This window comes from Rhinolophus hipposideros (assembly GCF_964194185.1).
Source record: "Rhinolophus hipposideros genome assembly, chromosome: 8".
In the NCBI taxonomy this organism is placed as follows: domain Eukaryota; kingdom Metazoa; phylum Chordata; class Mammalia; order Chiroptera; family Rhinolophidae; genus Rhinolophus; species Rhinolophus hipposideros.
In genome coordinates, this window is record NC_138054.1 from 59,609,952 (window position 1) to 59,622,150 (window position 12,199).

Consider the following 12,199-nt stretch of genomic DNA (forward strand, 5'->3'; position numbering starts at 1 on the left):
TATATTGGCCAGATACTATACTAGACACTTACGTGGGTATTACTTTAATCAATACAACTCAAAATAACCAACATTTTTTGAATCCCTTGTATGTATCGAACACATGCTAATACAAAATATTTTCCGTGCTTTTTGTCATTTAATAAGTAACCCAATAAAGTGTTGATACTATAGTTGTCATCCCCTCCTTACAGAAGAAGAACTTGAGACCAACAGAATAATTTTTAAAAAATGATGAACTCAGTTTGCTGTCATAATTCTGGTTTTGTTTTGTATTCCTTCTTTATGTGTGGAACAAAAGACTGTTTGTTTGATATGTTACCTAAGCTTGCTGCAAAGAGTAACTGCGACTTTAACTCAAAATCTTTTTTTGTTTGTCCTTTAGAAACTTTTAGGTTATGAATGCTAAGAGTGTCTCCAAGAGCCTAAGCAGGAGATGTCAGGTGAAGATAGTAGATGTCTAAGAGGAAAGTGCTGGGCAGACTTGTAACAGCATCAGCCCCGTTCCAGAAAAGGACAGCTTTAGAAATAGCAACTTTAGCCAAAAACGAAACAGCAATATTTATATGTATTTATACAAAAAGAACAATTTTTTGTCAGCAGTGACATTTTTGGAGTCCAACATTGATAAAAGTTTATGCTTTTAAAATAAAATATTGAACCAGAATTCTTTTTGTGATGTTAATCACTATCCAAAGTGCCCAGATAGGAATTTTCTTTAGCAAAGTAAAAAAAAAAAAAAAAAAAAAAAAAAAAGTCGCTAAGTCCATGAAGGGTTTGATTGTACTCTAGCATTGCTTCGCTTAGGCAGCTGTGTTTCCATAGAACTTGTGTAGCATAAGATTTTCCCCTTTTCCTTAATCAGCATGGAATTATTTTTCCTCTTTAAATATATAATATAATCAGTTTTTTCAGTATTGAATCACTTATAATTGGAATTGAATTATGTGTTAATCTAAAATTATAGACTAGCACCAACCTAGTAAAAGCAGATGTATGAAATATTTGTACATTCTGATTGAACAAACTGTTTCATAAACTGTAGAAATTAGCTGATTAATTTATAAGTAGACTTGATTCCTGAAAAATAATTTGTGGAGTACTGGGAAAATTGTGATTCCTCACTATTTCTCATTAGCATCATGTTTATTTTTGCATTTTCACCTTTCAGTCTTTTGACTTCACTGAATATCCTTGCCTTTGGTTTGGCTTTCCTTCACAACCCAGTTATTATACTTCAGGCTTGGTTTAAAATCAGTTTTTCTTCAAGCTGGGTTTAAGTCTCATTTTTCTCACAAAGCCTTCTCTATTTGATCCAACACATTTTTTTTTTCCTTTTTTGAAATCTATTGCTTTTCTCTTTAATGCAATTTAAGTTGTCTTCTAGATTTTATACATTGGCTTTATTTTTTCAGCTATTTTTATGGGCCTTACTTTCTTCCTTGGACATTAGAGGTAGAGATGATAGGCAATATAATTTCCTCTTTTATAGATGCAAAAATTAAGAGTAGACAGTTATTGGATTTCTTCAAGATGAGACTTCAACCCAAATCTTCATTCCAAAATCTGCTTCTATACTATAATGACTCAGGTATTATACTTTACCTGCTATTCCTACCACATGCTGAGCACATACGGGTATTATGAGTTGATTGGTTTAAATAGGTTGTTTCCCTTAAAACCCCCAATCACTGATATCTTTTTTTGGTAAGTTATGCAATTAATTAACTATTTAATTAATTAATTGTAGAGTTTTTATCATAACTAATGTTGAGTTCTTCAAAGGGGCAACATGTTCGATCCAGATTTGAAGGTAGAACTACTGAAATTTTTGTTACTCTTTCATCAGACAATTGTCATTGGCTGTGCACCATGTGTCAAATATGAATGCTAGTGCTGGATATGGACACATGTTGATCGCGTTATTTTGTTGGTAACATTTGGTCTCTTCTTATTTATACAGGAGAAATTAAACAGATTCTAGAAAATGAACTTCAGATACCTGTGTCTAAAATGCTGTTAAAAGGCTGGAAGACTGGAGATGTGGAAGACAGTGTGAGTTTCTTAGCTGCCTAGAAATAAAATTAAGTTATTCAGTTGACTAACTGATGTATAAAAATTGGTTTTTATTAATGTTTTTACATATGACAGGAGTAGATTTGGTAATAATAACTTAATTTCAGGAATCAGCAAACAAAGTTTTTCAAACCAAAGCATTTTTATGGTAAAACCATAGTTTTAAAGGAGTACACTATGCAAATGAAAATACTATGTGGCGTGTTTTTCCTATTTCTAACTATTTTATATGAGTTAGTTTAGCACTCGTTTTAGAGAGCACTTACTTTTTTTCTCAAATCTTGTAGGGTATCAGTAATGCCCTGTGATAATAAATTTACTGAACAATTACTTACTGGCCTAAAGGAAGTCACACACAGTGTACACATGTATGCCAAGTAGTGATTACAGAACAAAGATAATAGGAAAAATTTTTAATTTGGAAAATTTAAATAATAGGAATATTTTTCTTTGTTTACTTGGTTAGTGGCAGGTACATAGAATGAATTATATTTTAAGAATTGTAAGACATTTTAAAAGTTTTAATTTTAAGGTAGTAGCTGCTATTCTCAAGTCTTAGGTATTAAATATTTCACACTCTTTTTCTGACAGAGATAGTGGGCAGGGATTGAAAGAAATGAGTTAACTTTGAAGTTGTAGATGTTTGAGGTGGAAATATATCAAATTTTTTCATACTAGTTACTGAGTCCGTATTTCAGTATCTAAGTTGAAACTTAGAATCTTCAACTTAGGTTCAATTCTTCTTTGTCAATGGCTTCTGGTAGACATTGTGCTTTTAAATACTTACATGTGGGTTCCCTTGATATATGGAGATGTTCTGAGTATTTCAAGATATTTATAGGAATTACAGGTTGGCAAGATATTTATAAATTTAGGTACCAAGTTAGAGATATGCTATATTAAGGGTCAGCAAACTTTTTCTGTACAGTTAGGTAGTAAATATTTTAGGCTTTGTGGTCCATATTGTCTCTGTTGTAGCTTATCAATTCTGCTGTCATAGCATGAAAGCAGCCATAGGCCATATGTGAAAGAGTGAGCATAAAACCCACAGGCCATACAAAAACAGGCAGTGGGTTGGGTCTGTCCCATAGGGCATCATTTGCTGACTGCTATTGCTGTGCTATATGGCTGTTCTAATTGAAGTGGGGATTAAAAGTGCTCATTTAGTAAATCAACAATTTTGGCAGCAGTAAAACACCAAAATGCAATTGTTTACATAGCTACATCATTTATTCATTCATTCATTGAGAAACCTATGGATATAAATTATTCTTGCATGGCATTTTCAATAGTTTGTGAAGAGAAAGGTGGTCATTTTGAAAATGTACTTAAAACTATATGTTGTAATATTTGAACATAGTCTGTATTGCCAATAATATTTTCAGTTACTTATTTCTATGTACTTTTTTCTCTATGTACTGATTTCTGCTATTCCTACACCTTTAATTTTCTGATTGCTCCCAAATTTTTATTTCTAGGTTATACTTCTGTGAAAATTTCCATGTCCAAATTGGTAATTCACTTTTGTGCTTACCTTACTGGTATCTTTTTTTTTTTTTTTTTTAAATTGGGGAATAGTGTGTTTCTCCAGGGCCCATCAGCTCCAAGTCGTTGTCCTTCAATCTAGTTGTGGAGGGCACAGCTCAGCTCCAAATCCAGTTGCCGTTTTCAGTCCTTAGGTGCCCACCATCCCATGCAGGAATTGTCAACCTTGTTGTTGAGAGCTCACGCTCTAACCAACTGAGCCATCCAGCCACCTCTCCGGAAGCTCAGTGGCAGCTCATTGTCTTCAATCTAGTTGTGGAGGGCTTAGCTCACTGGCCCATGTGGGACTCGAACCAACAACCCTGTTGTTTAGAGCCCGCGCCCTGTAACCAACTGAGCCATCTGGCTGTCCCCTTACTGGTATCTTTAACTTGACATGTTTGAAGCGGTGCTCTTGATTTTCTTTCACGTGCCATTTCTCTAACTGTCTTCCCCAACAAATGGCACCCTATGTAGCCCCTGCTAAATTAAACAATGTGGGTATCAGTCGTTTCCCAGTTAAATCATCACTGAATCCTTTGGTAAATCCTATAGATTCTATCTCCAAAATATGTCTCAACCATGGGCACTTTTCAGTATTTTTATTGCACTTCCGAATCCAAGCCATTAACATCTCTTGCTTGGACCGATGTAATAGCTTCATCATTGTTTTCTGAGCTTCCTTTCTTGGGTTTTTCCAGTGCATTCTCCCCACAGCAGCCAGAGTAATCTTTTAAAAACACAAATGGAATTATATCACTCTTCTGTTAAGACATATTATAGCTTTTTCTTGCACTTTCAGTAAAATTCAAGCTACTCACCATGGTTTAAAAGGCATTGTGTTATTTACCTTCTGTTCATCACTACAACCTCATCTTCAGCCTTTCTTACCCTCACTTTCCATAACTCCTTTGAATTCTTCTAATAGGTGCAAGCGCTTTACATCTTTACCTGACAGATGCTATTCAACTGCCTGGAATGCCTTACCTCCAACTCTTTGTATGGGTGGCTCTTCTTCATCCTTCAAGTCTCAGTTTAAATGTTACTTTCTAGAACAGGTGTTCGTAAAAAATTTGGCTCCCATCCCATTCTCCATGACAGCACCATGAGTAGAGGGACCATATCTGTTTCTTTCACCATTGTGTATCCAATGCCTGGTATAATGAGGCATCAAATAAATGTTCATGGAATGAATGAATAAATGACTTAAAGAAAGTATCCATTTATTTAATCATGCCATATGTGGTTTGAGGGGGAAGATTTAGTGTAAAATCTTTGGACAATGGCATGGTAAAAGGACGATACTGACTTGATCAATAATCTACAATGTAAAATAATGGAAGATAAAAAGGTAAAAATAATCTTCCTATGTTTACATGAATGTGTTTGGTTTGTTTGCATGTTAATTCTATAGAGGCAACACAGATCAATTTGAAAAGGACTTACCTATATTTGACATAAAGATTCAGAACTTTAAGTTCTCCCAGTAGATTCTGAAATTATAAGTAATTGCCTTCTACAGTGTTTTTGGGGGGGTTTTGTTTTTGTTTTTTTTTTTTTCAAACCATGGGTCACAAACCATTAGTGTGTTCTGAAGTTGAGTGGGTTATAGCCAGATTTGGAAAGAAAAAAAAAAAAAGGATCAAAGATGTCAGAGTGTATTGCAAATAGTAAAGTTAATTGTTTTTATTTAATATATAACTAATATGAGTCAAGAGTAAATCCTAATGTCCTTGGAGTACAACTGTACACTTCGTAAGACGGGCCCTCTCATGGAGGGGTCAAGAATGAGTACCTCATGTTTTATGCTTGGGTAAGATCAGCCCTCCCCAGGTGTCCCTACTTCCATCTGCAGGGTTAAGAAATTCCTAGACGTCACTCCACCTTAATTTCCAATACTTTCAACCTTGACATTATTATTTGCTTTGATTCAAGCAGAGCTAATTTCATTATGCCTTTTCCAACTGTTTATGCCAGTCCCTGCAAGGAGTCTAAGATTTCCATGTCTCCCTTCACTCAGATCTACAGTCTCTGCACATCCCATGTCTTTCTCTATCCTTTTGCCTCTCCAATGCCTCAAACCTTTTTGCCATGCCCTGAGAACTAATTCATCATTAGTAAAATTTCTTCTGTTGTCAGCCTCTTCCCTGCACATTTTCTTCACCATCTTCCTCTGACTGAAATCTATCTTCCTAAGGACATTGTTTCTCTGTGGCTTTCTCAGTGTTAATTGCTTTTCTCTAGCAACCATCATATCACTGGACTAATTGGTAATATATACAGTAATCCCCCCTTACGCATGGCTTCGCCTTCGGTGGCTTCAGTTACCCATGGTCAACCATGGTCTAAAAATATTAAATGGAAATAAATAATTCATAAGAAATAAATAATTCATAAGTTTTAAATTTCATGCCATTCAGAGAAGTGTGATGCAATCTCTCACTTCTTATCCTGTCCCGCCCGGGACATGAGTCACCCCTTTGTCCAGTTTATCCACACTGTATGTACAGTACAATAATATATTTTGAGAGACAGAGAGAGACCATATTCACATAACTTCTATTACAGTATATTGTTATAAATTTTCTATTTTGTTATTAGTTATTAATTTCTTACTGTGCCTAATTTATAAATTAAACTTTTTCCTAGGTATGTGTGTATAGAAAAAACATAGTACATGTAGGGTTCAGTACTGTCCATAGTTTCAGGCATCCCCTTGGGGTCTTGGAATGTATCCTCCACAGATAAGGGGTCTACTGTATGCCCTCATTGTTCCTAATTTCCACTTCCTGACGTTATTACCTCCTTTCTAAAAACCTTCATCTTTGAATTTCATGTCAAAAATTATAGCACCTGCTTATTGAAGTCATCTCCCCTCATTTCCTGATGGTTTTTAGTTGCTGGTTTATAATTGCTATCTGCCTTAATTCTTAGTAATTTGAATCTTTTTAAATGATTCTTCCAGCACCTTGGTTTCTTAGTTTCTTGAACTTCTTTCCTACAAAGACTTGTTTCTTCATCCTGTCAGCCATATTTTCCCATGGTCTTATCATTTAATCACAACAATTCTCAGATCTTAATTTATTTTTTTAATTAAATTTTATTAGGATGACAGTTGTTAGTATAGTTACATAGTTTTCAGGTGTACAATTCTGTAATACATCATCTATATCTCACATTATGTGTTCATCATCCAGAGTCAGTTCTCCTTCCATCACCATATATTTGACCCCATTTAACCTCTTTTAGAACCCTTCTCTCCTCTTACCCTCTGGTAACCCCTAAACTATTATCTATGTCTATGAGTTTTTGTTTCTTTATTTGTTTGTCTTGTTCTTTTGTTGTTTTCAGTTTTATATACCACATATCAGTGAAAAAAAATCTTAATTTCAAGCTTTCGTTTTCTTCTCAATCATCTCTCATCTCTCTAGCTCACTTCTGTTAGTATCCTAACTCCAACAATCCTTCAGCCTCATTCATACCTCCAATCCATTTTTTTCTACCATCTTTTCATGATTACTTCTTTCATGTCCTCTCTTCCTTCCTTACAGTAGGTTAAACCTCACGGTCAGCCTGATAATCATTTTCTTGCACATATCCTCAATTCTTGCTGCATGGATCTAGCATGACAAAAATCCTTACCTTGATAAATCCAACTCTGTCTATCCTATGCTTTACGGCTAAATGTGGCTGGAGAAAAACAAAATCATGGGTGTATCTTTAAATTTTTGACCATGATCTTCAAAGGGCCCTTAATGTTGCTAGGCGATCATAGTATGTTTACCTGGTTTATCCACTTTCTCTTAAATGTCTATTTTTACTTATCCTCTCCTCAGACCTTTAAAACACCTGTCCCCCATTCTCACTCTCAGCTGATGACTTTGCTTTCTATTTTGTTTCACTGATAAAATAAAAGGCAATCACAGAAGAATTACCACAAGCTCCTAACTTAGTCTCTGTTTACTTACCTGCACCTTATACACATACTATTCTTTTTCTCCTGTTACTGTACATGGCCTGTCCAAACTCCTAGCTAAGACCAAATCTCCATGTTTGCTTTGGATTTCATTCTGTATTCTCTCTGGCCTATTCAGGACTTCACTCTTCTCTTTCTTTCCTGCATTATGAATATTTTCCTCTAGTAGAGCATTACCATTAATATTCAAACATGATGTTATTCTTCCATTTATTTCTTGATCCTATTTCCTCTTCCAGAAATTGCTTCATTTCTCTAGTCCCCTTGATAACAAAACTCTTCCTAAAGTGTTGTCTATATTTGTTGTCTAATTCCTTTCCTCCCTTTTCTCTTGAGCCCAGTCTAAGCTAATGCTCTGCTCATGCTCTTGTCCAAGTCACCAGTGACCACATTATTGTCTTACCTGGTGTCATGGCTTTTAAGTATCATCTGTACACTATCAATTTCATATCTCTAATTTATATCTCTATGCAGATGTGTTTCCTGAATTCCTGGTTTATATATCCACTGCTTACTTATCTTCTTCACTGAATGTCTAATTACATTTCAAACTTATGTGTCCAAAATGGAAGTCTTCATCTGCAGTCTTCCCCATGTCAATCGGTGACAACTTCTTGCTTCCAGTTGTTCATTCTAAAATCTTTTAGTTCATTATTGACTCTTTTCTGTCATAACATATATCCCATTTGTTAGGAAATCCTTTTGGTGCTATCTTACAAATATATCCAGAATTCAACTATAGTGAATTGGTACCACTTCTGCCACCAGCACACTGGTGTAAGCCCTCGTCAGCCTTATCTTAGTGTATTTCTTTAGCCTCCTCTGTGCTTCTGCCCTCCTCTGTCAACACCTTCCCATCCATTTTCAACACACAACTGACAAAGTGATCCTTTTATGAATTCAGTCATGTCACTCCTATAGCTTCCCATCTCACTCAGAGTAAAAGTCAAAGCCCTTACATTAGCCTAAGTGGCTCTACACATTTCCTGCCTCTGCCATTACTGTTACTTCTCTGACCTATCTCCTGCTTGTGCTCATTTGCCTTCAGTTATGTTGGACTCCTTGTTTTTGTTAAGCATTTTGCACTGACTGTTCCCTTTGCCTGAAATATTCTTTTTCTATATGTTCTCATGGTATTTTCTCATCATCTTCTAATCTTTGCTCAAATGTCACATTCTCCAGGTGAGAACCACCCTGATAATTCAGTTTAAAATTACGTAACTCCCCAACCTCATTTCCTTTAACCCTACTTCCCTGCTTTATTTTTACTTAAAAAATTATCACTTTCTAATACTCAAATATATAGGTTACTTATTCCTATTACAGTGTAAGCTCCATGAGATCAGGGTTTTTAGACTGTCTTGTCCACTGCTATATCCTCAGTGTCTAGAATAGTCCTGGCACAGAGTAGGTGGCTTAGTAAATATCTGTTGAATAAATATGTGTCCTGAGTTATGATGTAAAGATGTAAAAGTGTGTTTTTTGATGTGTCTTGCTGTCAAAAAAAGTTTGAAGTATATTAGCAAGTATTTACTGTCAAGTTGGGAGTTTGAAAAATATGTAGAAGTCTTATGGCAAAGAAATTGAATGAAATTTTGTACGGTTATGAAGATAATAGATCAGATGTAACCCAAGAGTAGTTTATTCACCCCAGACAGAGTGCTTTAACAACAACAAAAAATTCTCTGGATTAAAAGTCACCTGAATGACCTAAATGACACTTGCTAGAAACCTCATCCAAGTCACTTCGCGTCTCAGGCTGCAGCTTCGCATCTATAATGTCATTGGGTTGAGGTGCGCTCTATGATCTTTTCTAGGTCTAATGATCTCTGAAAAACTCCATTTCTAATTTTTGCTATAATGATCCTGGAATGAAGAGCATATTAGTTGCAAAGACATACTTTTTCAGTGAAGATATTAATGAGTCTTACTGTGTTCTTAATGTATTTGTATCTCTTTATGAACTAAAGAATTTGTATTTTAACATTCATATTTGTGATAATTTATGATACATATGGAGAAACAAGGTTATTTGGATTCAAAATTCTGCAATACCCTATTTAGGAAATTGTCAAAAGATAAAAAGTTAAACTATAATATTGAGAATTTTTTAAGAACTATAGAAAAAGATTAATGCACAATCAACAGTCATTTTTTGTTTGTTTTTATTCTTTTTCAGATGGTCTTAAAATCGCTACATCTGCCAAAAAACAACAGTCTTTATGTTCTTACACCAGACTTGCCACCTCCTTCATCATCTAGTCATGCTGGGTAAGGTGTTTACTTTTTCTGTGACTCTGAAATGAAAATTTTGATTGTTAATAGTGTTGCTTTAAGCTATATATAAATATCAAAATCAAATCAAATCAAAATATTTTTGAACCTTTAACTTACCAACAGCTGCTAATTATACAAATTTTCAAATTATTTAGTTTGGATAGTTTATTTGTTTGATTTTGATTTTAGTGGTATAATCATTTTTTCCAAAGAAAATCTTTAGCTAAGCTCCATTATGTAAAAAAAGAGTCAAAATTGGCATTGTTTGTTGGGGAAGGACTAGATCTGGAGAGAAGAGAATGAGTAAATGGACTACGGCCTCTCCCCTGGCTAAAGAAGGACACACCTTTGAGGAAAATTCATGGACTTTGCAGAATAGTTTGAAAAACAAATATAATGTATTTTACATTGCTGATATTATTTCCTCCAAAAAGTACTGTGTTCTGTTTTTTTAAAAAAAAAGTGCTAGAAGGCAACTGAGGCCAGATGACTGATTATTTATTTATTTATTTATTTATTTATTTACCAAAAACTGTGAAAATATCAGATATAGAGTTAATTCTTTTTTATGAAAAACTTTTCATTTCCTCACTTCCCTCCCCTTTGGCAGCCATCAGCTTTTTCTCTATTTCTATAAGTTTGTTTCTATTTTGTTTCATTTATTCATTTGTTTTTTTAAATTCCACATGTAAGTGAAATCATATAATATTTGTCTTCCTCTGTTCGACTTATTTCACTTAGCATATAATATGCTCCAAGTTTACCCATGTTATCAGAGATGGCAAGATTTCACTCTTTTTTATTGCTAAATGATATTACAGTTGTATATCCTCGTTTTATTTGTCAAAGGTTAATTAATTATATAAGCAAGAAGTGATTTCTGGGCTCTCTATTCCATTGATCTATGTATCTGCTTTTAGTCAGTACCATACTGTTTTGATTATTGTAGCTTTTTTCTATAGTTTTATATCAAGGAGTGTAATACCTCCCACTTTGTTCTTTCTCAAAATTTCTTTGGCTATTCAAGATCTTTTGTGGTTCCATATAAATTTTAGGATTAGTTGTTCTAGTTGTGTGAAAAATGCCGTTGGTATTTTGAAAGACATTGCATATAGATTGCTTTAGATAGTAACGAATTTTTAACAATATTAATCCTTCCAGTTCATCTATTTGTATCTTTCCATCTATTTGTATCTTTTTCAGTTTTTTTCTTCAATATCCTATATTTTTAAGAGTACAGGTCTTTCACCTCTTTCATTAAATTATTCCTAAGTATTTTATGCTTTTTGATGCAATTGTAAACAGGATCATTTTCTTAATTGTCCTGCTCATTTGTTACTGGTATATAGAAACACAACCGATTTCTATATATTGATTCTGTATCCTGCAACTTTACTGCATTCATTTATTAGTTCTCATAGGTTTTTGGCGCAGTCTTTAGGATTTTCTATATATAATATCATGTCATATGCAGATAATGAGAATTTTACTTTTTCTTTCTAGATTTTTTCCCCACATTAGACAGGTAATTTACCAAGACTTTAAGGAGGCACATGTCACACAGTGTGAACACCCAATCATGACACTTGGGAACTACAGAAGAATCTTCTTTTACAATTTGGATGCCTTTTATTTCTTTTTCTTGACTGATTGCTGTGGCTAGGACTTCCAATAGTGTGTTGACTAGAAATGGTGATTAGGGTTTCCAGGTGGGAATTCCCACCCGTTCTCAGGAATTTTTTTCACTTTCCCATTCCCGAATCCCGAGATATAAACTGTTTTCTGTTCTCCACGATGAATCTGTTTCCACAAAGTGACGGCCGATACTGCCAATCACCTGGGTTCAGGGACCCAATTTTTCTGATTTCCCAACCACTTTTCTTGGGATTCGGGAAAGGGAAAACAAAAAAAAATTCCTGAGAACGGGCGGGAATTCCTGCCTGGAAACCCTATTGGTGATAGTAGGCAACTTTATCTTGTTCCTGATCTTAGAGGAAAAGCTTTTAGCTTTTCACCATAAATATATTAGCTGTGGGTTTGTCATATATAGTCTTTATTGTGTTGAGATATGTTCCTCTTATACTGATTTTGTTGAGAGTTTTTAATCATAAAAAGATGTTGAATTTTATCAAGGGATTTTTCTGCATCTATAGAAATGATCATATGACTTCTGTCCTTTATTTTGTTAATGTGATGTATCACTTGCTTGATTTATTTATGGATGTTGAACCATCCTTGTATGCTGGAGATGAATCCCACTTGGTCATGGTGTAGAATCCTTTTAATGTAGTGTTTAATCAGTTTGTTAGTTTTCTTTAAAATTTTTGCATCTATGTCCATCAAGGA

General features: G+C 34.4%; 1 protein-coding gene across 3 annotated transcripts in view; it reads left to right on the forward strand.

Annotated features, from left to right (window-relative positions):
- The window catches only part of FAF1 (Fas associated factor 1), a 389,289-nt gene that overhangs the window by 128,903 nt on the left and 248,187 nt on the right, over positions 1-12,199 (forward strand). For all 3 annotated transcript variants that reach the window (XM_081054990.1, XM_081054992.1, XM_081054991.1), the window contains 2 exons: positions 1,964-2,055; positions 9,756-9,847. In XM_081054990.1, coding sequence (XP_080911116.1) covers positions 1,964-2,055; positions 9,756-9,847 — 184 coding nt within the window. The remainder of the gene's footprint in view (positions 1-1,963; positions 2,056-9,755; positions 9,848-12,199) is intronic.